At 41.8% G+C, this 27,263-nt stretch overlaps 1 protein-coding gene across 1 annotated transcript in view; it reads right to left on the bottom strand.

The window, feature by feature from the left end:
* LOC144752731 (vomeronasal type-2 receptor 26-like) overlaps window positions 1–27,263 on the bottom strand; it is a 146,657-nt gene that overhangs the window by 20,084 nt on the left and 99,310 nt on the right. Inside the window, exon 2 of the mRNA XM_078640590.1 lies at window positions 21,897–22,020. Coding sequence (XP_078496716.1) covers window positions 21,897–22,020 — 124 coding nt within the window. The remainder of the gene's footprint in view (window positions 1–21,896; window positions 22,021–27,263) is intronic.

Below are 27,263 nucleotides of genomic sequence, written 5' to 3'. Positions count from 1 at the left end.
AAAAGTGCTAATAGGTCTTTTGATCCTACCCCTCTGATGTAAGAAGTTGCTCAACTTCCTTGACTTCCTTATTATTGATAACACATTGTCACTATATTTTTCTTGACATTTTATACAACTGTTTATTCCAAATATTTTATGTCTTTTTTCCTTTCTTCTTTTTATTTACTCTGTCCATCATCCCATTTTGTTTTTCTTTATATGAACCAGTTCCTTTTATATCAAATATTTAATTGTATGAAGTATTGAGGTTTTATGACTTTTTGTCAATAAACTATTTCATGAACCTAAAAAGGAGCAGTCTTAAATAAAAAGCCAACTACGGGTAACAGCAGTGCTCTTGCAGAATTGTGATATAACTCACTGCCTGTGATTCACTTACACCAAACTAACACAGGCACTTCTCCTTCAAGTCTGCAACTGCCAGTCACCTTTTCTTTTACCAGGTACTTCCCACAGCTGACTGGAACTTGTCAGTTGAGCTAAGGGTCCACATGTGAGCAAAGACACTAGGAGCAAATATCTTTTTTTCTGGGGCACAATGTGTAGTCCATGAAGACAAGGGATTTACCACATGGCATTGCAGTGCAGATCCCTCCATGGGGTACACTGTTGCCACCTTTCGGGTCCTACTGTAAGGGTACTTAGGGTCCTTTTTTCTGGGCAGTTCATACTTCATGCAGGGACTGCCCCAGTAATTCCATCAGCAGCCAGGTGGAATTCCTCAAGGTGATTGATGGCAGCTTCTCCCACTATGTTGCAGGAACTTCAGATTCAATATCTCTAACTTGGCAAAGAGAATTGATGGTCAAAGCTATTGGAGCACAGAAGTTCAGCCTCAACTGTCTTCTTGTCTGGAATGAAAAAATATATTCTTGCTTCAGCACAGTAAAGCACCACATGCATTCTTCATGCTGACTCTGACTCACAAGGATACAGAGAATACACTTCTATCATCTGTTAGACCTGCCAACCTCAGGGTGGTCTTCTCAGAAACCTTTTTTAATTTCTCCTTCCATTTTTGCTTTCATTAGTTTTTTGGGGGGCCGTTGGGCTTTGTGCACTTTGCCATCACTAACTAGTGCTAAAGTGCTTATGCTCACTCCCCTAAACATGGTAAAATTTGCTTACCACCAATTGAAACATTTAATTTACCAATAAAGTCCCTAGTATAGTGGTCCTACATGTCCCCAGTGCTACAACATAAATGATACTAGAGACTGCAGCACATATTGTGCCATCGACTTAAGTAGCCTTATGAAACATATTTTATGCCTGCCATTGAAGCCTATATACAGTTTAAATCTGCCAAATTGACTTGGCAAAAGAACCCCTTTGCCAATCCTAAATGTTACTATTTAACACGTATTAGTCACCCCTAAGGTAGGCTTAAACAGCACTTACAGCAGGGTGCAGTGCTGTGGCGGCTGGTGACCTTCAAAAGTGGTAGGCCATAATCCGTGGCTGGAATTCCAGTAAGAGAAACTGAAGTTGTCTTCCGTGGGTTCGCTCACACTCGCTTGCATTCATTCTTTCTCGCTCGATCAGTCTCATTCACTAACTCTCATTCACATATCCACTCACTTTTTCTTTCTCTGACTGACTCAGTCTCACTCATTCTCACTCTGTTCTACTCAGTCTCATTCATTCTAACTTAATGTACCTTAATTCTATTAATTTCTAGTCACACTGTCTCACTCTAACTCACTCAGTCTCATCCAGTCTCAATCGTTCTGACTCACTACTTCTCACTTATTTGTATTTGTATTCAGTCTCCCTCTGACTCACGTGCTCTCCTGACTCACTCAGTACAGCTGATTCTAAACCGTTCAATCTCACAGTAACTGTCTTACACTCCGTAAGTTTCACTTATTAACAGTCAGTCATTCTCTCACAGTCCCATTCTTCCTCACTGATTCAATCAGACCCTAATGTTCTCATTCACTCAATATCAATCTGAGTCTCTAATTCCTACTCATTCATGACCATTCAAACTCATTTCCACTCCTCCTGTCTCAATCTCACTCATTCTCTGACTCACTAAGACTCACTCAGACTGTGACTCACTCAGTCTCACACATAGTAACTCAGTTGCCCTCACTGTGATCCTCCCTCACTCTCATTCATTGACACTAATATGCGCTCTTTCTATCATTCATTTTCACTCACTCCTTCACTACCACTCTCTCACATTCACACACACTTATGCTCACACCAGCATTTAAGCATAGTACCCATAATTAAAAATGTACCCCGCCACCATTGGTCCACTGTATGCAATGCAAGCAATAATTTACAACCCTGAAGGATCCCTATGTGTAACTACTACATCTGTATATTTAATAGCATAAAGTAGGACTACAGTTTATACAAGTCATTTTATACCTTACAAATTCAAATTCAAAAAGCTTTATTCGACAGTGGGTCATAAAAGCACATACAATAAACAAAACTAGACAATACACAATAAATAGGACATATAAACTGCATATAATTAAAATTGTATTAAATTCTGATTTATACTGCCGATTTACAAAAAGTATAAAAAGATTCATCCATAATATGTGTTAAAATTCCATATTAAAAGCATGAGACTGTACAAAAAACCCTTATGACAGATTAGCAGTACTTGGCAATAAAGTGCGTGATCGAATAATCCAGGCCCACCTTAACAATTTAGCTAGACCAATGGCCAAGTAGGGAGAGCAATCTGATTCAAGTATCCTCAAAGCTTCTGGGCTCCTCTGAGTACCCAGAGAAGAACAAACAGGTCTCAACCATTTGGATCGTGGGGCTGAATAAAGGGGACATACAAATAAAAAATGGGCTGTACTTTCCACCATGTCCGTACAATTATGACATTTGTCTTCTGATACAGGAGCCCATTTATAGGTGAAAGCTTTTATAGGCAAAGTTTCTGTTCTAAACTGAAAGTACAGTTTTCGATCCATATGACTCTCTATTACGTCCCAATATGCTTCATAGGATGGCCATGACATATGGACCAAAAAGCGGCCTGTCAAGTTGGTATTCTTACCTCCCAGCTGGGAGGAGGATAGTACCATGTCCCGATATCTATCTTTCAACTGACGCTTTGAGGGAAACATTGCAGTTGCTGGTTCCTCCCATAAAAGGCTTAAATCCAGCTTTACCAAGAGAGACCTTAATTCTTTTAGCCACTGAATTTTATGAAAACGATCTACAGAAATCACGTCCTTCAAACCCTGGGCATAGTGTACAAGTTCTGGAGTGGTCCAGATTTGCCTTCAATACAACAGTGGGCGTAATCTTGCCATATCCATCCCATTTATCCTACCTAAGTCTAGGCGGAGGGGAACCATTGGGGTGCTTTGGGGGAACCCCAACTAAGCCACGTAGGAATTTGTTTTCAGATTTTTGGAGGTGACTTAAATTGCTGAATCCCCAGAGCTCCGCCCCATAAAGGGCAGAGCTAATCACTTTCATATTGTATATTTCCAAAGCTGGTGTTATTGGTTTAGTGAAGGAGGATTTATATTTAGAGTTTAATACACCTGCTAGCTGATGATATTTTAAAATGGCTGAATCTTTGTGGCTTTTCCACCCCATGCTGTTCTGTAGCAAGATACCTAGGTAGGTGAAAGCATCCACCTGTTCTAAGGGAATATTATTCAAGTGGATTTTACCTTTAAATGGTTTATTATGGTTAAAGGACATAAACTTTGTTTTTGTAGTGTTTACTTCAAGCCCATGAATGGAGCAGAATTCCGTAAATGCATTAACAGCCTTCTGGAGGCCACTTGGGGTCCGGTAGATGATCACGGTATCGTCCGCAAACATGAGAACAGGTATGCGGGCCCCAGCAAGGACTGGGGCATCAGTGGGCGATCTGGAAAGATGGTCGACAATTCCATTGATGTATAAGGAAAACAGGGTGGGAGCCAAGACACATTCCTGACGAACACCACGTTCGACAGAAAATGAATCCGTGACCTCATCCTGTGCCGCCATCTGATCCTCGCAAAGTTGTTCTCATGCAAGCGAATGAGGAATGTTAATAACTCAGGTGCCATCCCCAATTCACCAAGGACTCTCCAGAGTTTGATGCGGGGGACCAAGTCGAAAGCCGACTTTAAGTCAACAAACACTGCATAGAGAGTGCCTCTTGTTAAAACCACATTTCTCCAATGGATTGTGATAAAGCGGAAGACCTGGTTTACAGAGCTGGTACAGGGACAAAACCCCGCTTGAAATGGGGATAGTATGTTAAATTCCTCTATCCAGAGCTGTACTTTATTTTGGACCAGTCGACCTACTAACTTTTGTGCACAATCTATTAGGCTAATAGGCCTGTAGTTACTGGGAAGTGATTTGTCACCCTTTTTAAATAGAGGAATTATTTCTACTCCCTTCCAAGAAAATGGAAAGGGGGCACCCTTAGCCACTGCATTGGCCAAAAGTGCAAAATACTATCACCAGGTCTGTCTGTCACTTAAGAAGACGTCTGCAGGAATGCCATCCATACCTGGGGCTCTACCACTTGAGACACAGTCTAATACTAGACTGACGTCTTTTTCAGTGAACACCTCATTCTTATAGAAAATATGCGGGGGTGTATGGTGGTCGTCTCCTGCTAGATTGCAGGCATACTGTGGCTTAAAAAAATCTATCCACTGAGATTCTGCTACGTTATTTTGGGGGGGCTCTGGCTGTCCTCCTCTATCCCATTTAACAATTTTCCAATTTTTTTAAAATCTTTAGCGTCACAGGCATGCTTCAAATCTCTCCAACATTCTTCATCATACTCTTTTTTTGCCATCTTCTGTGTGCGCCTATATGAATCCCTCGCCTCTCTTACCTTGGCGGGATTTTTTGATCTTAATTCTACACTCAAATGATGGCGTGCTAATCTGCAATCCTCGTTGTACCACCTAGCCTCAGTAGATATTGTACCCTGATTCCTCTTTTTTTTGTTCCTTTTATTAAAAAACTTCTAAGGCTGGAAAAAAGACGGGAGTGAACTTCTACCACAATTAGAGAAAAGTTTGAACCTTTAGTTTGATTAGCTAAGTAGTTCAGTTCATACATCACCTTTACTTTAAGTGCTGCCAATTCCTCAGGATTTTCAATAAATTTGTTCCACTTGACATGACGCATATCGTTTGAAGCGACAATGTCAAGTGTCACAACCCCACCCTGTGGCGGGTCCTTTCTAACCCCTTTTTGTAGTGAGAAGGATGAACAAAGAGGGTTATGGTCACTTTCCAATCTAGGTAAGATAGCCATATCAACTAAGCTATGCCATATCCTTAGATCAACCAACAGGTAGTCAATACAGCCACTATTACGCCCGTTATCAAATGTATTTCCTCCCCACTGATCTGAGGGGGATCGCCCATTTGCCGCTCTAAGGCCTCTTTCTAGACACATAGCTTTTAGCTGGATGGCAACTGCTGTCCACTTTTTAACAACAGGAATTTCAAGTTTAGGGATGCCCCAGCTAATGTCTTGATCAGCCGATAATTCCTGGTCTTCTTGGCCAAGCGGTTCAAAAGTAGTGTTAAAATCTCCGGCCACAATAGTAGCTATTTGGTGTGGGAGATCTTCTAACTGGGAATCAAGGGACGATATAACTTCAGAACTGTGTCCCCGATTTACCCCTCGAGCATAAACATTAAAAATGGCCATCCAATAGTTATTACTCCATCCTAATTTAACCATCATGATATCATTGTTTGGGGACCATATTTGCTGAATTTTGCAACATAAATTCTGACGTATCCATACCACCAATCCTCCTACGGGACGACCTTTGGGTTTTTTAATTGCTGGAATATAGAAATTTTGAAAGCCCACCCGGAAAACAGGGGACACTGCCCAAGTCTCTTGAAAAAGACATATGTCATAGTGGTCTATAAATGTGCACCAATCAAGGGGTAAAAGTGTATTACCAATCCCCGCAATATTCCATGATAATATTGACAAATTCTCTATCGACGTAAGGGATGCCATTGTATTATTTAATCTTGTTATGTCTGGTGGGGTCGCAATCACACTATCTGATATCAACCGTGGGACAATAGGAGTGGGGGGTACGGTGATATCAGAAGTGAGGACTAAAATCCTACTCCCAGCACCAGGATCTAAGGTGGAGATTGAGTGAGGCAATAGAAAGATGTTAGGATCGTGGATGTTTTTCTCAATAGTCACTTCATTAGATAAGTTGGCAGTACACTGGATATTAACCTGATCCAAAGCCATACATTCTTGTGCTTGATGCTCACATACTTGGATATTATATGGAACCCCCCCCCCCAAAACGTCATCAGTCTCAGCCTGAAGTCAGTCGCATTCCTCCATGTTGGTTAGGGCTCCAAAACGGTTTCTCAAGCCGAAGCCATCTAATAGACCTGGAGTCCCCCTCCCACCTGGTGGACATACTGACAGACAATTTGACCTAATACTCTTATTTTCCCTCATACACCATATCCTGTCATATAAGAATTCTAGGGTTAGTGGTATAATCACGGAGCTCCTCTGCTTGGGGGGTAGTTAGTTTGCCAGGACATTTGGTATACACCAGGGTTAGAGAAGTTAATGGCTACACAGTCACCCCCAAATCTTTTCTTGTGGTGACCCACCCAAGAGACCCTTCTAGCCATAATAATTTCCCTGGCAAGTTGCTGACCTCCACTCCCAGATATCTTCATATTATTAACCAGCCAATGTAGCGCTTTATCAATTAGAGTAACAGAAGATTCAACTTGCCCTGGACCCAGTTTAGGGACGTTAGCCAGGACTAAAACTAACGGTACAGCCTCTGGTATAAACTGGAAAGATTCTCTCGCTTGGTGGGATATATGCCCATTTAGTGTGAGTGCTTGAGAATTTGGTGAGGGGCCAACTTTCTCTAGATTTACTTGTATATTGTTACAATTTTGAGGAGCATTATTTGTAGCTACATCCTGGATTAATACAATATTCGAGGTGACCGGTTGGTGGTCTATAGCCTTTGGTAGGGACTCCTGGGCATTCTGCCCCATGGGCGAATCAATCATACTGTGATCCTCCTGGGGTAGTGGGGCTGGGTTTATAGTAAGATTATTTGGGCATGCTAGGCCACTATTTTGTTGTAGAACCGTAACCCTTTCTTCGATAGAAGTAAGCCTGGTGAGAATTAAACCCAAGCTTAGATCCAATTTTTCTTTAATTGATTCCCAGAGTAAGTAGGGCAAATCCTCCAAAGATGGCTGATTATTAGGGGGTAATTTGGTAGATTTAGCCTTAGATCTCAGATTCCTTACCACCCTCTGTTGTTTCACTTTAGTAGATTGTGCCTGGCCCCCAGTTCTAGTACATCTCCTAGTATTCTGCGCAGGTGTTGGGTGATTAGAAGCTATAACTTCATCGATAGAACCTGTTGTATATACATTTTGGGGCTGGTCTTGACAGCTTGATGGAGGACTGGGCATCTGGGCTAGATCTATTAAATCTCGAGGGATCCCAGGTGTTAGCATTTGTTGCTGAAAAGCAGCACCCTCAGGAACGTCATGTACAATAGCTACAGTAGTTTGGGCCGGATCTATTGAGAGGAGTCTCTCAGTCCGTTCGATCTCCTCATTTATCAGGCTGGTAACATTTACTAGATATGAGTCCAAGGTAGCGCCCCCCCCATTTTGTTTCAGTCCGTCTGGTGTCTTCGTACCCATTATTAGGGAACTAATACCAACAGTACCTTGACGGCCCGCCCTTTGCCCGGGCTTAGCCCAGCGTCGCCCGCGCGCGTCCCGCGACGCGGGAGGAAAGCCTGGCCTTTGAGCACCTCGGGGCGCGGAAATGGGCGGAAGTAGGCAGGGTGACGCTGCAGCAGGGAGACCTGGGGTCTGTAGTCTCCCCCCTCGGCGGCCACATGATGGTTCTAGCGGCGGTGGGGGAGACTTACAGCAGGTCTCTGTGGTCCCCCTAGTCAAGCGGCAACATCCAGCGCAGGTAAACGGTGGCCCTGCAGCTTCAAATTCCCTGAGCAATGCCCCCGCTCCACTGAAGGAAAGCCTCGCCTTTGAGCGCCTCCGGGCGCGGAAATGGGTGAAAGTGGGCGGACTGACGCTGCAGCAGGGAGACCTGGGGGCTGTAGTCTCCCCCCTCGGCGGCCACGTGATGGTTCTAGCGGCGGCGGGGGAGACTTACAGCAGTTCTCTGTGGTCCCCCAAGTCAAGCGGCAACATCCAGCGCAGGTAAACGGTGGCCCTGCAGCTTCAAATTCCCTGAACAATGCCCCCCTTATACCTTACATGAACTACATATATAATATAATCATATTATGCAAATGTGTGCCAACTTAAAATGCAACAAGACCACTGACAAACATGTTCCAGCAATCATCAGTGCATTTTCTGACCCATTTACAATGGAATTCAGAAGGTACATTCCCCTGCATACACCTGAAGACCACCGCCCCCCACAGAACAGACAACAGTCCAAATATAATAAAGGTGTTTTGCGATCATTAGGACTCTCCATCATTCACCCTACCGCAAAAATGTGTCATTATGTAAACGTACGCAAATTAGATTATCAGTACTGTGCTATATTACAGTCACATCCCCATCTGTACACATAAAAGAAATCTGACATATTTTTACTCGAGCATATTTTTGTAGGAATCAGGAAAACTGTGGGTCTGCATACACGTTTTTTTTTTTAAAGCAGGAGAGGCGAGAGGGCTTTGAATAGAAAAGATCATGCAAACAACCTCCCAAAACACTAAGCAGTTTTTCCATCTTTGCTTTCTGTATGAGTTCCTTCCTAAAATATAATTTATAGTGCACAATAATAGTTATTTATTATTCACTCTTTGTATACTAGAAATTAAAATGGCCCAGAAATCCAGGAGGGTGTAGCCCTGGAGCCCTTGTAGGTGAGCCGCACCTGGTGCAGTGTATATCCTATCAGTGAAAACTCTCTATTTAGATTTTCATTGCTGGAAGGCCTATAGGCCATAGGAAAAATTGGATTAATTTATTACATTTCATAAGTAATACATTTTGTTTTGGAACAGTTAGAAATGTTATGTTTGGTCTTGCAATCTAAAACCCTCTTTAATAGCAAACTTATATTGTAAGTTGCAATTCTGAAAATTACACTTTTCTCATCTTATTCATTGGTGCCAGCAACCTGTGTCCCCGGGTGAAATGACTAGGTAAAATTGGCAGTTGGCTTTGCCTCAAACACAGTATCACAAGGCCGGACTCAGTATTGGGAGGATGAGCCATCCTGACTGGATGGGATGGGTGGAGCTATGCACAGCCGAACTTACACTTCAAAGGATCTGCTTCAGCACACACACACAAAGAAATTCACACTAAGCTTCGTGACTCCAGACATCTTGGAACCAGGGAAAGGAGTCAAGAAATTCCTGAACCATCTGTCTGATAGTCTCAGGATAGAGCCGCCATCCTGAGACCATCACAAGCAGCGAGAAAGGTTCTGTCAGTTTCTAACCATACAGAGCTCCATAGATGTGAATATTTTAAAAGCAGTTCTCCCATTGCGCTGTCAGAGCCGCAAAGCTTTCTTTTGTGTTTGTTTTAGTTTTTTTGGGAGGTGCGCAGTCCCACCTGGGTGCCCCCATGCCTCCATTTGTTGGGGCAGTCGAGGTGGCCCAGGCATTGCTCCTTCATCGACTCCTGTGCTGCCCACACCTCCAAGTGCGACTGCAGGAGCCGGCAGCTTCTATCTCCAGGAACGGTGCTGGTTTCTGCTGTGTCTGCCCCTCTCACCCCAGTAATGGGCACAGGGAGTGGGTGCATGGCCACTCCCATTGGGGGCTTGTGATGGCACTCTCTCATCCTCTTTAGATTTGGGGGCAGGGAAGGGAAGGAGTCCCAGACCCTATTTTTCCTGAAACACCTGGGGGATTGGGTCCCCGGACCAGTGGAGAGTCCGGAGTCTGGGGAGGAGGCAGCATGCACACCCCCTTCTTGCAAAAATTTGATAATTTTATCTTGAGCCAACTGCTGGGCCTTGACCCATCCTGGGAGTAGGGTAAGGAATGGCCAATTTTAATGAACAGGAGCTCACTTTAGTACTGGTGGTGAGATCTAGCCACCCGGGGCAGTTGCAGGAGGCCTCCTCACCTCCAACGTGGTACAATTCTCAGAGAGCTGATTCTCCTGGCCTCTGTGCCTGGGAACAGAAGTCCAGCGCTTTACCCCAACTGGTCCTCATGCAGTGTAAGGATGCCAGCCTCACTGGCCCTTGGAGAGACCCACTAGTTCTGGGGTCAACTGGGCAAATTCCTTAGTCCTTTCTGGGCATCAGGGGGTGGTACTCCTTTCAGTACTCCATGGCAGCCCCAGGTTACAGCAGCAAAGTGCAGGTAAATCACCAAGCAAGGGAGAGTTTCCCCCTTGTGCAACTGTTTTTAAAGAGTAGTGGAAGGTTCCAGAAACCAGGAACCCCTGACCAATCCCAGAACCTCTCCAACCCATCCCAACCCTCCTGCACAGCATTTTGGGAACGGCATCATTGAGGAGTCACTAGTAACATCTCCTCTATGGGTCTCAGCTCCGCCCCTTACTGGCAACACTGTCAGGGCCTTTCTCACTGATCTTCAAAAGGGACCCCCGCTCATTTGTTCACTCCAGTGGTTTGTTCTCCCTCCTTTGTTTAGCTGAGACATTTGTTAGTATACGAGAACCAAACATGAAAAATATTCTGACTAAACAAATGATTTGTTACAGACTGGTGTATTTTCAATGACATGATACAATTGTCTAATGTACTCTTCTGCTTTGCTTTCTGTGTAATGAGCGTTCATTAATGAATATATGTTATTCTTTAGTGATTACGTGTATTCTAAATATGATGTATGTGGTTTTTTATGCTCTTTTTAACAATGTTGAAGCATTGTTGATTTTAATAAGAATGTTTCTGTATTGTGATTTTAAGGAATACGTATTACATTTTCTAGAGACAATTGGCTGGCACGGTGTAGATATTTAGACACTTCAGTCCATATTTGTGTTTTGGTGATATTTTCCCTCCACCCCTGCCTGACATAGTGCCTGCCACACACCAGCATTCATTTTTAAGGACTGTTATTACCCATTTTGCTCTGGACCCCCTCCCTGCAATAGGCGCACATGAGCATTCACTTTTTAAAGGTTTATTTAATTTTTCTGTGGAACCCCAGCTTGCCATAGGCGCACACCATCAGTTCAATTCAATTTGATTCAAATTCTTTATTTGATCTCCTAAAAACAGATTGTAAATAGCGCATCACAATATGAATTAGAGTTCATAAATATTTAAAACCAAAATGACAGATATCAGTGATGTAAAAACACACAGACACACAATGTCATCTGACAACATGCTGTTATAAAGCTATAAAGTCTCATCATTAAAACATCATAGAGGGACGCAATTGTAGTGCACATTTTTTTAAAAGAGCCTACTGTGTGGCAAACAATGGGAGAGTCTGATTGTTGCAAGAAAAACAGTGCCACTCTACACATTCTAACCGTAAATTTCTAAAACACAGGAACTATAAACTTTTTGGTGAGTGGGAGATAATATTTACAAAATAAGTCAAAATGCAGATAGATGGGAGGAGATGTCTATTCACACAGGCATGTGTATTAATCAGAGGAATCAAACTGTCCTTGTGGAAATCACAGCAGCCACCTAATATAACCTAGCCTAAATCAGTTCAACAAAATTCACTACCAGGTACATGGGACCAGTCACAAATAGGGAACAGTTCCCTGAATAGTCTATAGAAGACAGTATTCTCTAACAATGGACTTTACTAGTTCCCTACCCTCCCTCAATTCCCTTCTCTGGGACACAAAACATTCCCTTTTCCTTCTTTCAGATAGTCGATGGGTTCTCAAAAAACTGTGAACAGCTTAGAGCACAAGTTGTCTCCCTAAAATATCCAAGCCAATGGATCCTAGAGCCATATGAGGAGACAAGACATTCAGGAATGATTGCCCGGTTTAGGCCAGCCTCCTCGTCCTGCCAGATCGAACACCACAACAACAGGGGGCCGGCACACTCTATTTTATTCAGTTTGATTAATGTCCACATCCCTGTAGCCTCATGTCCCAGAGCCATAAGTCAAAACGGGGGGACACTTCCTCCTATAGATCTCTAGTATGGGGGCTATGGGCTTTTTCTCTATCGATGAGATGAGAGAAAATTGAGCCAACTGCTTGCAAACAATGATTTTTCCTATTCCCAACACAATGTGCTCAGGTGCGAGCACTATCTGACAGTAGACCAAGGTACAGGAATTGGCCCACTCTCTCAATTACCCTTCCCCCAATATTTACACAGAATGTTTTTGTGTTATTTGGGCCACAGACCATGACAGAAGTCTTTGAGAAATTGGTTTTGAGATTTATCTTTTTCATAATACAATAAAGTGGAAATCAGTGTCTTTAAACCATTGCCCTACGTTGCAAGTAGCTCTGCATTATCTACATGTGGGTGTGCGGTATGGGTGTTTCATTAGCCACATTCACTAACCTGTTGTGTATGTAAAGCAAAAATAAAATAGGTGCCAAAACATACCCCTGTCAAACTCCCTGATTTACTGGAAAGAAAGATGAACACTCTGCATCCTTACCATGCCTAACGGATGCAAATAAATCAAAGTAAAGATGTCCCAAGGAGATTAAAATATTCCAGAACTTGAACCTGCACTTACAGTCAAAGGTACTGGTTACGTCTGTTGGTTGGATTCACATACCTTAGTAAAAACAGAAGTCAAGAGGCGTTCGACAAAACAGGAATAGTTTAGTTTAATGAAACAATGCAGCCAGGACAACAGTTACAAGCTCAAGGTGTGAGGACGGTCTCAAAATTGACATTGGGTTCGCTATAGTCTTTTATACATCTTCTCATCAATCCATAAACACATCTGGTATCCCATATAAGGTGTGGAATGTTGGTTGCTGCCTTAGAGTCATAAATTATTGGGCAAACATTACTATAGATAGGTCTCAACCTTGCGTGGATACAGTGGGGCCAGTGCTGATTGTATCCAGATGTCCAGCATGGGGAGCACATGGTCACTAGGTGCACTAGGTCCTGATTGGCTACGTGTTCCTAACTCATGTGGTATCTAAGTTTCTGGTGTTTTTCGAAGTGCACGTACCCCCTATGGATATGTGTGCTTTATTGGGGACCATTGTGATGTCATTGTGTCTATCTGTGGGATTGATCAAGAGTTTCCCACCTGCATGTTTGCTGGACAGCTAGACACCATCCCACCTGTGAACTGTCACTCTGTAATCCCAGGCCTAGTTTGTACAGCCTGCCTGCCTACATACTTGCGTGTCGAGATAGATGTGGAGTTCAGGATGGGGGATTCTATTAATAAGGACGATAGTTCATTTTTGTCGACAATGCCATCAATATCCATAATAACTTGTTCATGAATTCCAACTGGAGCAAGCTAATCCTGGCAAACTTATATTTGGACTCAAGGAGGCAAAGGTTCAAACATTGCTCGATAGTGCCAAGGCCCTTTCTAAAGCCATACTGAAGTGGAGAGAAATGTTCTTCCCTGCAGACCAAAGAAGTAAGAATTCCAGTATGATTCACCCAATTAATTTGGTGGCAGAGCCACGTGACTAAATTGGATGATAATATTTGGGGTCCTGTGCATTGCCCTTTTTAAAAACTGGCACAATTAATGGCTTGTACCTGAAAGAAGGGACACCAACCTTACAGGCAGAGTTTATATCATTAGTGAGCAGCGGGACCACAAGCCTGTTTCTCTTTAAAGATGTCCATAGGGATCCCATCTGGCCCAGATGCCTTTTTGGAATGACTATTAAGAATGGCCTTGATGACCTCATCTGGCGAGAATTGGATGTTCAAAGGTAACGTGGAATCGACAATTCCACTCTCTTGACTAGGCATTTTAGAACTGTAAATTCTACTAAAATGATCGATCCTCCTATCAGGGCCAATATGAATACTCACTTTGTCTTCAAGTAGGCATTATATTGTCAACAAGATATCTCAAGCAGGAAGCTCCTTGAAGAAACTGCTTAAAGTCCTAAATGACTTTACCAAATCCCAAGCTTGCTCCTCAGTAATTTCCGCCTCCCAGACACTTTGCAATGCTATAGCTAGCCATTTCCAGACTACAATATACAACATTTCTCACAGATTTACCCCAATGGTTAGTCCCTTAGCCCATCCTGGCAGTATTGATTCACAACAAAACTTTGGTTTGCTAACACTTGAAAAGTTCAAGCCTATCTCCCAATCTCAGATATTTGACTTACTAGCTACTGTCAAATCCAGTGTCCCTTCTGATCGCTGTCCTCAGCATATCATTTCAACCCTATCCCCTCTTCTTGCCCCATCACATTATTGTGCACTTTGTCTCTGAACCTAGCTACCATTTCTTGCATATGGAAAGCAGCACATGTCACACCTATCCTGAAAAAGCTGAATGCAGACCCCAAGAAACCAGCTAACTATCGCCCATACCTCTTCTCTCTCAGCTGGGTAAAGTTCTGGAGCCCTACATTAGCAAACAGCTCTCCTCTTGTTTGAAGAACCACAGTTTGAAGGACGCCTCTCAATCGGGCTTCAGACCTGCCCACAGCACTGAAATGGCCCTATTAGTTGTAGTAGATACAATCAGGCTATCCCGATACAGGAAATCCCACCAAGCTGTTGTCCTACTGAAACTGTAGATCCTTCTTTTTGGTAGAGCTCAGCTCTACTGGATGGATGACTGGTGGCCAGCTGAGTGTTACTCATCACTTTTGCCTAGTAGAACTGCCAGGAATATGGGTATATTATTAGATGACAAACTGTCCATGCAGGACCAGATCAACTCCTCCTGTGGCACTTGCTTCGGCATACTGCGCCTACTTGGGAAAGTCTTTTTGTACCTCCCGTCAAGTTCCTGGAATACACTCACCGAGGCATTATTCATTAGATGCATGGATTATGGTAACACCCTGATCCTCACATCAAATGAATCCCTTATCCAAAATGCAGGTGGCTCACAATACTGCTGCCTGCCTTGTCAACAACTTGCCTCCTGGAGCACAATCAGGCCCCATGCTTGGAGCCCTTCATTGGCTCCCCATTAGAAAGAGATCACTGTTCATATTGCTCTCCCTGACCTACATCAATTTGTCAGGCTTAGGCCCAAAACATACACAGGACAGACTCACTCTATACTACCCTCACAGGACTCTAAGAACCCAAAACAACCTCTTTTATGTCCTGAGTGAATTTAAATGTCTAAATTTGGTGGACTGGCTTTCTTCCAGCTTGCCCCGTACCACTGGATTAGGCACCCTTTCTTTGTCCGCGCATGCTCCAGGGTCACTGGCTTTAAAAACACCTCAAAAGTTGGTTGTTCTAATCAGATGCCTTCTCGCCTACCTGCTGGTCTCACCACTGACATGTCCCTTTGGGGCCGAGTGGTTGAGCCATAACGAAAACTCTAAAACACAACATAACATTCAGCAAAGCTTCTCATCATTGGATTTGGTCCAAATTCCTCTAATGTACACGAGATGATCAATCCCCCACACCCTTCTGTAATTTTACTCATTATGGACTTCCTATTTACAGAATGCCGAACTCATCTTCGCTCATCATTTTTTGTAGTTATTTGCTGCTTCAACCTGACATTACACTTGGGCTTGTTTGCGAGGAACATTCATGGAGTGTGTTTTTGGGTTATGTTCCCTGCATATAGTGGGTAAAACTTCCACTTCCGATGTTAGAAAATTCATGCTTTTATAGACAAAAAAGTAATCAATTGCAGAGCCTAGCCCCCTTCCCATTAAATGTTGGGATGGTAGATGTCTCAAGATTAGTGGCACCTCTCTCTAGATCATATGGTACCAGGTAGGTGTATAGGGTTCTTCCCCTGGTATCCATATTATCTTCTCAATTGAACTTGGATAAATCTGGGTAGAAGTTATTGAATGCTAAAGTAGGCACAGTACCCAATTTTGCATTAATTTCTCCATCTATTATTAAATTGAATCATACACCAAGGTAAATATTCCTATCTGCTCATTTTTCCACAAAAGAAAATAGCCAGTGGAAGTTCTGGTTATCCCTGGTGGAAAAATCATTATTGTAGAAGTTAATCAGGACTGTACTAAATGTAGAGCCCCAACTCAAGTCAAAGTCTTGCATATTTTTACCCTCTGGCTATATCTTCATTGTTTTTTGGCTAATATCAACTTTAAACCAAGTTACCAATCTTCCCTCAGCCCGACGTGAGGATGATGGAAGATTAAAACATGTATACCCATCAATAAACACTTCATCCAGGGCCCAGGTAACCTGCAAGAGGATTCAATAATTTCTGTTAATAAGAGCATACCAGTCCTCAACCAATAGCTTGGAAGCCAACCAAGAAATATTACAGCATAACAGTCTGAGCTTTGCATTAGAATTTTGAGGATGTTTTATTACTTGATCTATACTGCAGGCTGCAGAGGCTTGAGAAATATCAACAAGGGACTGGATTTCCCCTTCCGTTAGACTGAATACAGAGGTTTGGTTGCAAGACTCAATGATCAAGTTCTCATGTCCGATGAGCGGGCCTAGACTGCCCGACGTTTCCAGTGGAGGGAGAGTAATTTTACAACAAGAGGGCACACTGTCCGCTATTGCAAGAAACTGGGGAGCCTACAACAACAGTACAATCTTGCTCACCTCCACTCTGTCAGTCATTGTCCTCTAATTCAGATAACACCAAAAATCTATTACCAGTTAAACGCTGGTCCACATATTACAATGAGTGTACAGAGGCATGTTTAGCATCCTGCACAGGGGTGGTGGGAGCCAGATGCTTATAGAAAGAGCACATTAGTTAAGATCTTTAATGAGATGGACCTGACTGCACCAGCAGTTTAAAAAAAAGCTGATTACATTTTCCTCTGGGCCCCTGCCTGCCATAGGCACACACCAGCATTCATTTGTTAAGGTTTATTCCATTTTTCCCTGGATCCCGATACCTGCAGTTCAGTGCTTGCTACAGGTGTCTCCCATTAGATGCACCTAAAGCAAACAGTTGCATCTGTATGTTGCTATCCTGTTATTCTGTTAATGGTGGTGTGGTTTGACCTTGGAAAGGATACACTATTGTTGTTAATTATTTAGGATACTAAGTACCCACAAACAATTATATTTTCTATTCTATTAATATTTAGAATGGCAAAAATACAACATTTCTCTAAGGAGCGATAAAGATGTTGGGTGGAAAGCCTACTCCCAACACAGTCTGGAAATCAGGACGGACTGACTCATGGGTAGCAATTCCGCCTGCCCAATGCGAGTGAACACTGTTTGGTCAGATTCCCATTGTTCCCTATGGGAGCCTGTGTAAAGCCCAACAACCGGCCGTAACACAGGCTCATATGGGGAAATAGGCCGTGTGCAGAAAACCCTGCACCCTATCATGGGCACCACACTGTGCGTGTAGACAGTGCAGGGTTTTACAGGGTGTTCCCATAGGTACCCCCTTGGCCCCCAACCGGAGGCCGCAGGATTAAGTGGGCTCTGCTATCAGCCCCAAAAGGCATTTTCTGACAGCTTTTTTAGGTCAGAAAGGCCGGCACTGAAAGGATGTTAGAAACCAATCCAGAGGACATAAACGCTGTCCATAGGGGTGTACAAAGCGATTCCGACCACATGGATAATCCGGGAGTCGGGCGGTAGTACCGTTTTGGAATGACCACACGGTTTACGTTAAAACCGCAAACATTGTAATTGGTTAGTTGGAAGGTTTCCGATGCCGTGGAAGAAATTCTGACTGTTGGGTGGAGGCTTTCTGCCGACATTGTAATTGGCTCCTAAATGTCTTTCTTACTTATTTGCTTATAGGGGCATGAAAGACATCACCCACAGTACTGAAAGATGACGGCACAAAATGACATGACCACAACACATGAGTCGTCCTCTCTTCCGCTTGTTCAGCTAAGTGCCAACAGACAAAGGTTAAAAATGGCCCCAAATTGAAGTGCTGCCAAGAAAGTGGCCAGTGAGGAAGTGACGAGGAAGCAGATTGCCACTACTGGCTTGCCGTCCTCTTCCTTTTTTAGGAACCATTCTATACCTGCTGCACACAGACCTTTGATTTATTTGAGATTTCACAGCTTCCCAGAGTCAAGAAGGCTTGCAAGGCAATCTGTACATTTGTGAGCAAAGCTATCGTAGGCTTATTGGTAGAAAACCCCTCCACACTTATTTTTTGCTATGTTATACTGCCCCATGACAGCAAGGATTTTGGAAAATGTCAAAGGCTTTCCAAACCTTAACTCTAGTTGACTGGGTTGCCTGCATTGATCTGGATCACTTTGAAATCAATCTTCTGGTTTTAGATTCAATGACCAGGCCCATTAATGCTGCTACAAGTGGCTCTAATTACAAGTGTTGTGAATATATTTAATGGGTAAAGCCTAAAGTTCCCTTTTGTTGATGTACATTATCCTTCCTCATTTTCGACATCAGGTCTTAGGTTAATTCAGTGTTATTCATCCGCCCCTCATCCCTGTTTCTCTCCAGAAACATGCTATCATTTTATGATATTCTTATTTTCATTATCACCTCTGTCCTCTTTTCGGTATCTACTGGATCATGGTTCTTACATTTGTGCTGAGAGCAAGACAGAGAATTTACCAGAGACTATATGCATTCTGGAAAGGAAAGGTTGTACTATGCAATGCTTATCGTCGTGCAGTTGGACAAGGACACCACGCTTGCAAATGATTGAGGGCCCGATTCACAGAACTAACTTAAGACAAAATCCTAAACTTACTACCATTTTGGTATTCACAGAAGGCACTTACTCATTTTGGTATTCACAGAATGCACTTACTCATTTCGGTATTCACAGAAGTTAGGAGTCCTAACTTTAGGACTATTAAATGCCTTCTGTGAATACCAAAAGTCTTAAAGTTAGGATTTTTCTCAATTTAGTAGTAGTAAAGTTAGGACTCCTAACTTTAGGACTCCTAAATGCCTTCTGTGAATACCAAAAGTCTTAAAGTTAGGATTTTTCTCAATTTAGTAGTAGTAAAGTTAGGACTCCTAACTTTAGGACTCCTAAATGCCTTCTGTGAATACCGAAAGTCTTAAAATTAGGATTTTTCTCAATTTAGTAGTAGTAAAGTTAGGACTCCTAACTTTCGGACTCCTAAATGACTTCTGTGAATACCAAAAGTCTTAAAATTTGAATTTTTCTCAACTTTACTACTACTAAACTGAGAAAAATCCTAATTTAAATACTTTCGGTATTGACAGACGGCATTTAGGAGTCCTAAAGTTAGGAGTCCTAACTTTACTACTACTAAATTGAGAAAAATCCTAATTTTAAGACTTTCGATATTCAAAACAGGCATTTAGAAGTTCTAAAGTAAGGAGTCCTAACTTTACTACTACTAAACTGAGAAAAAAAAACAATTTTAAGACTTTCGGTATTCACAGAAGGCATTTAGGAGTCCAAAAGTTAGAAGTCCTAACTTTACTACTACTAAATTGAGAAAAATCCTAATTTTAAGACTTTCAGTATTCACAGCAGGCATTTAGGAGTTCTAAAGTAAGGAGTCCTAACTTTACTACTACTAAACTGAGAAAAAAAACATTTTAAGACTTTCGGTATTCACAGAAGGCATTTAGGAGTCCAAAAGTTAGGAGTCCTAACTTTACTACTACTAAATTGAGAAAAATCCTAATTTTAAGACTTTCGGTATTCACAGAAGGCATTTAGGAGTCCTAAAGTTAGGAGTCCTAACTTTACTACTACTAAATTGAGAAAAATTCTAACTTTAAGACTTTCGGTATTCACAGAAGGGTTTTAACAGTCCTAAAGTTAGGACAACTAACTTCTGTGAATAACGAAATGAGTAAGTGCATTCTGTGAATACCAAAATGAGTAAGTGCCTTCTGTGAATACCAAAATGGTAGTAAGTTTAGGATTTTGTCTTAAATTAGTTCTGTGAATCGGGCCCTGAGTGTCTGCACCATCTGGTCTACTCTAGAGTCCTCACATGTTGGCTAGAAAGGTGTTTGACTAACTTCTTGATATGTCAGGAGGGATGTATGACGTTACAACGCATGCTATTACAACGCATGCTTTTACAACGCAACTTTTACCACGCATGATCCATTACAACCAATACCATTACAACGCATTTTTTTACAACGGAAATACCTTTACAATGCATACCATTACAACGTAGGTATAGGTAAGTATATAATTTTTTTTTAAATGTAAATTATTAAATTTAACATAATTTAATTTTATTTAATTTTAATTTAATTTAATTATTTTTAAAACACCCTGAACCCTAAAAATACCCCTTTACCCAAAAACCCAAACCTAGCCCTGAACCCTAAAAATACCCCTTTACCCAAAAACCCAAACCTAGCCCTGAACCCTAAAAATACCCCTTTACCCAAAAACCCAAACGTAGCCCTGAACCCTAAAAATACCCCTTTACCCAAAAAACCATACCTAGCCCTGAACCCTAAAAATACCCCTTTACCCAAAAACCCTACTTACCTATACTTACGTTGTAATAGTATGCGTTGTAAAGGTATATGCGTTGTAAAAAATGCGTTGTAATGGTATTCGTTGTAATGGATCATGCGTTGTAAAAATTGCGTTGTAAAAGCATGCGTTGTAAAATTTGCGTTGTAACGGGTGCACACCTGTCAGAAAGTATGCACAGCAATGTACATTACCGGAACTGCAAAAAACAATGTTGGGTGAAGGCTGTCAACCTTTGTTTTTTTGTTGATGCGCCAAACAAACACCATCATTTTCAGGAAAGGGACAAGCCTGAAGCTCCCCATCCCAAGATGGTGGTCTGTCCATAGGACGTGATTTGAGGTACCCAATTATATATGCTGTTGAGATTCAGATGTTAGTTTTTGTTTTCAGAATATATAAGACGGTAGTTTCAAATAATAGCTGTACTGCAACACATTTGTTTCATTAGTTAACACACCTTCTAGATTCTATGCATGGACTTATTGATTGCACTTTCACCTTCATCGTGTCAGGGGGAGTTTGGAGTCTTGCTAAATGCTTCATTATCAAGCTTTATCTTTTTTTTAACCTTTGTGTTTTCTTTCCTCAGAACTATGCCCTCTGAAGGAAAAACTTAGGGCCTAATTTCGACCTCTGTCATTTTGTGGTAGTCTGATCGTCCACTACCCTGGAGGTCGGAACGCTAGATTACAATGTGGATGGGTGAACGACTGCAAGACCGGTGCCACTTCCAAGATCTGTGGTCCCGTGTTGGCAGTGTGGACAGTAGTTGTCAATGGGAACTACAACCTGCCTTTCCACAGACCATTTCATGATGGGGAAACCGCCATAAAAAGATTAGCAGAAAGGCAGGTAAAGGGCTACAGAAAAGGGCCCCATGTCAAGCATGCCCATGTGATTTGTGCCTGGGGCACATGCTGTCCTCCCATGCCACTCATGTTGGTGCACACACTGCTTGCCATTCACAACATGGTGCATGGAAACAGTGCACCTGATTTGTTGGTGGTTCAGCAGGGCTGCCAGCATTGGCTTCAGGGTCTCTCCTAGACCTGAAGCATTCTGCAGCCTTGGCTGCACCACCACAACACCGCCTGCCCCACTGTAATGTTGCAATGTACCAGTTGGTATGACGTCGGTTTTGAGTAATTCTCCCGACCGCCACCACTGACATCTTGTGATGTCGCCGCCAAACTCGTATTCAGCCCCTTAATTGTTCAGGTACACTATTCAGAGCAAGGTGGCAAGTATTGCTACCGGGAGGAGTCATCTTTATCTCAGGCAATCAAGAACGGAACAGCCCTTCTCAATGCGTACTAGTTCACAACAGCCTACATCAGAGAATTGAACAATGGCATACCTGTATGATTTGAGATCTCAACCTCCGAACATTGTATACAGTCATAGCAGCAACTGGCCAATCCCTTACGTGTGGCCTTTCTGTAGCCAACTGAACAGCTCTGGCTGCACAAAGAGAGAGGAACCTAAAATGAAATAGATGCAGAACAAGAGTCATAATGTGCTTAGAAGTAAACTGATTAAAGTATACCTAAACCCTTCTGCAAATAGTTAGCATATAATTTAAATGCAAAAAAAATTGAACATATCTTTCTTTTGATCTACAAATGCTTCAGCAGTTACTTTAAGGCAAACTGGTAAAGCCCATTCATTCTGATTATATGGTGAAAGTGTCTCGATTTAATCATATATATAAATTCACTGAAAAAACCATAGGTTTCACACCAGTTATAGTTAGGTGGAAATTTTACTCGCATAAAACCATTGAAATTCCCACGTTATAGTTAGTTGGACTCAGTATAACTTGCGCGTGCAATGCACTGCTGATGACGTCAAATATTACATCACTCATGACATGGTCACTGACATCACTCATGACATCACTGATGACATCTCAAATGACATCACTGATGACATCATCCAGTGAATGTGTATCTTTCTGAAAAATAAATATTTATATAATAGGTTTTTTAAATGCTAATTCCTAACTATAACTGGTGGGAAACCTATGGTTTTTTCAGTGAATATATATATATATATATATATATATATATATATATATATATATATATATATTACCTACTGGTGGTCGCCAGTAGGTAGTTATAGTTAGGATTGATTTCCATAGGGAAATTGCAATATTCTATTTGGAATAACTTTGGCGCCGGTTGAGGAATCAGCCTGAATTATTCAGCAACTTTGCCTTGCGGCTCTCCGCTCCTTCCCTGAAAGTTTGGGGGGGATTCGTCAAGCGGGGGCCGAGATAAAAGGGGGGTCCCAAAACGTGTTTTCTCCATGTTAATTTCCAAAGGGCGGTCGGTCACACTTTTAGCCCGAACGGCTGAATGGATTTTCACCAATCTTGTCAAAATTGTAGGGACTGGTAGCCCGATGTGCCTTTGCTATGTCTCAAGATATGTGCTCCAGAGGATTTTGAGTAATTTAGGTTCAAAAAAATGTATATATCTATAAGCGCGCCCCGGTACGCGCACCGGGGAGCGCTCCGGGCGCGCCACGCGACTTGCGCACGGAAAGCTGATTGGCTTTCGGGTGTCTGTAAACATTCGAAACAGTCCGGAGTGGCCGCCATCTTGTGTCTCGGTAGGATCGAGACACTAGAGGTGGTAAAAACAAAGGGGGAAATAAACAAAAGGGGGCAGGGTAGACCCCCCTGACCCCCTAGGTTTGATGTGGGGGCCATAAAAGGGTCCCTCGGGTAAAAAAATGTTTTTATTTTTTTTCGGTTTTCGCGGGGGGAGCACCCTGTACGCGCACCGGGGAGCGTACCGGGGAGCGTACCACTGGGAAAACACAATGCAACAGGAAAATAATAATTTAAAGTGATTAGAGGTGGGGTAGTTCTGCATAGAGTTGTTGTGTTGTTTGGGTGTTTTAAGTACCAACATGTAGGTACCAATGTAGAGTTTTAAATTCAATGTACACCTTTTTTTATGTAGATATCTAGCATGTTGTTATAGAAGTTATTGTGGTATATGGAATCCATACCATAGTCTGTCAGGAAAGCAGAAACAGATCCTTTAAGTACTCCCTGAGAAGACCTACGGGATCATGGGTAGTCTACCCTGCTCCCTTATGATGTTTTAAAATTGCACAGTATATTGTAAGTTTCACTTTATACTATAATATAAACATAATTATTGTGGTAGTACTTCATGAATTAGATATAAAAATGAATGTCTCAAACAATTTTTAATTATTAAATAAAAATTTATTGGTCAGAATTTTCATAGTTCAATAAAACTTCCAGCATTACATCATCTGGAATCTCCTCAAACATGCATGTTTCTATGTCTTGTAAACATTCAATAAATTGTTCATCCAAAGACTGATCCATAAAATCTTCATCCAAAAAATCTTCATTTAGAATGTCCTCAGATGTAATCTCGAAGGAAATATTGATATTTTCTTGCTCCCCTTCCATTTTTTTGCTGTAAATTGCATAAAAAATAACTATATCAGTAGATTTAGGGCACTGTTGTGTTTAAGTTCAGACAGGTAGTTCTGTTTTTTTAACAGTTAAGTTAACTTTGGGTAGTGTATGGTAACAGGCAGGAAGTAGAAATATAAAAAAGTGCCTGTGAAGAAGCGTAAGTAAATTCATAATTATAGCAGAGAAGAATAAGTCAATCAATAAATATAACCGAGGAGCCTATCTCTATCTATAACTATGGTAGAGGGACAGTAAATAATTATTAGAAAACGTTTTTACAAATTAACTTAAAGTGCCCCTTACAAATTATCAACTTACTTTAGAGAGAGGTGGAGAAGAAAAAATGCGAAAATCCTTTCAAGATGTACCTCAGGTAGTTGTAGTCAAAATGGCCGTGTTTCCCTCTCATTTTTCATTTATATTCATGTACATACCCAATCAAATGTCAGGAAAAAAAAGTAGAAAATGAAAGTAACATTTTAATTGGTTGTAAATTCTAACACTTCAGATGTGATTTTGTCATGTAATTTACCTCAGGATATTTAGACAGTGCTACAGCTCAAATGGCTCAATGGAATTCCACCACATTTGGGAAAATGGTAGGGACTGGTATGTAGTATGGCCTATTCTATATTTGGTGAAAGTGTCTCCAGTGCTTTTTATGTAAATTAACTTTTAAAAAAAATTTGGAGCGCTTCCGGGTGCGCGCCCCGGTACGCGTACCGGCAGCGCTACGGGAGTCCTCCATTTTGTGTTTCGGTAGATTTGAGACAGAAAATGGCGGACAAATAACGTTGGGAATGGGTATAAGGGGGCACAGTAGGCACTCCCTGACCCTCTAGGTTTTCTGAGGGGGTCTTAGGAGGCCCATATAGGCCCAAAAAAAAACATTTTTAAAAATTTTTGCGGGGGGAGCGCCCGGTACGCGCACCGGGGAGCGTACCGGGGAGTGTACTTTAGTGAAAAAAAGTGAAAAAAGTAAAAAAAAGATAATCATTTTGAGTGATCAGTGGTAGGGTAGCTCTGAAGAGAGTTCAGTGAGGAGGGAGTTGCTATGGTAACAGGTAGAAAGGGCTGAGGGGGGAAGGGTGTTCGTTTGAAAATAGAGAGGGAAGAGTTTTGATTGGTTACCATGAGCAATATGTGTGTAGAATTAGAGGTTTTCTGTGCCGTTAAGGTTTGCAGTGCCTGGAGAACATAACTTTTGCTCTGCTAAAGAAATATTGGTGTGTGTATCTGACACTGTTCTGAATCTCCTAGAGCATCTGTAAAGGTGAGTTATGATTCATTTAATATACATAGAGACATGTATACTCTATGGAGAAGATTTGGAAGCAAATTGTGGTTTTTTTAATGTTGCTTTGTGTCATGCTTTTTGATAATGCTTGGTAAAAAGTTTTTACTGCATAGAGGAATTGTATTTTGTAAAATTGTGAAGTTTTAGTAGTGACATGGAATGCTTGTACATAGGACCTGTGCTGTGTTTTTTAAATGTGATGTCAAAAACGATTTTGGGAAAAATGAATGGCTTTTAAATTTTTTAAAATGAATAAAGAATGTGTGCATGTTTAAAGAAATAAATTTGACTCTTTACAATGATGATACCTGTGTTAACTCAGTGTAGGAAGCATATTGAGTTTGTTTGCATAGAGGAATTGTATTTTGTAAAATAGTGAGGTTTCAGTAATGACATGGAATGCTTGTACAACTCTGCTGTGTTTACTGAATGTGATGTCAAAAACGATTTTGGGGAAAATGAATGGCTTTTACATGTTTGAGTATAATGTGGCGCAGAGGTTTAAAAAGTGACGCATCTACCTACATGCGTTACTTTTTAAATATGGCGCAAAAAGGTACATGTTTTATGCCGCCGATGCGTCACAAAAAGTGACCCAACAGCAGTGCAAAACTGACGCAGGGCCTCATAAATGAGGTTCTTTTTTTTGCACACTACTCCAGTTTAGTCGTGTCCAGTGCACCCTTGGACACAAGCCTCACCTTTTGTGCTCCCCTGGACAGTCTTCATCTCATCTGCACTCCTCCTTAGGTGTCAGAATCCTATCACATGGGGAAAGCTCCATGTGAAAGCGTTTGCCTCAGTCTTATCCCTGCTGTGAGGCAAATGCTTCTACATAGGATCTGTGCTATGTTTCCTAAATGTGATGTCAAAAACGATTTTGGGGAAAATGAATGGCTTTTACATTTTTGAGTATAATGTGGCGCAGAGGTTTAAAAAGTGACACATCTACCTACATGCGTCACTTTTTTAAATATGGCGCAAAAAGGTACATGTTTGGGTTTTCCTGGGGAGCATAGGTGGTGAGGCTTGTGTCTAAGAGTGCAGTGGACTAGGCTTCATGAAGCCTATCCCCGACTGCACTCTTAGACACAGGTGTCAATTTGACTCTTTACCATGATGTTACCTGTGTTAACTCAGTGTAGGAAGCATATTGAGTTTGTTTGCATAGAGGAATTGTATTTTGTAAAATAGTGAGGTTTCAGTAATGACATGGAATGCTTGTACATAGGAACTGTGCTGTGTTTCCTAAATGTGATGTCAAAAACGATTTTGGGGAAAATAAATGGCTTTTACATTTTTCAGTATAATGTGGCGCAGAGGTTTAAAAAGTGATGCATCTACCTACATGCGTCACTTTTTAAATATGGCGCAAAAAGGTACATGTTTTATGCCGTCGATGCGTCACTAAAAGTGACGCATCAGCAGTGCAAAACTGACGCAGAGCCTCATAAATGAGGTTCTTTTTTTTGCACACTACTCCAGTTTAGTCCTCTCCACTGTACTCTTGAACACAAGCCTCACCTTTTGTGCTCCCCTGGACAGTCTTCATCTGATCTGCACTCCTGCTTAGGTGTCAGAATCCTATCACATGGGGAAAGGTGCATGTAAAAGTTTTTGCCTCAGTCTTATCTCTACTGTGAGGCAGATGCTTGTACATAGGATCTGTGCTGTGTTTCCTAAATGTGATGTCAAAAACGATTTTGGGGAAAATGAATGGCTTTTACATTTTTGAGTATAATGTGGCGCAGAGGTTTAAAAAGTGAGGCATCTACCTACATGCGTCACTTTTTAAATATGGCACAAAAAGGTACATGTTTGGGCTTTCCTGGGGAGCGTAGGTGGTGAGGCTTGTGTCTAAGAGTGCAGTGGACTAGGCTTCATGAAGCCTATCCCCGACTGCACTCTTAGACACAGGTGTCAATTTGACTCTTTACAATGATGTTACCTGTGTTAGCTCA

Source organism: Lissotriton helveticus, chromosome 5_1 (assembly GCF_964261635.1).
Source record: "Lissotriton helveticus chromosome 5_1, aLisHel1.1, whole genome shotgun sequence".
NCBI classification, from domain to species: Eukaryota; Metazoa; Chordata; class Amphibia; order Caudata; family Salamandridae; genus Lissotriton; species Lissotriton helveticus.
This window is presented reverse-complemented; position numbering and strand designations above follow the sequence as displayed.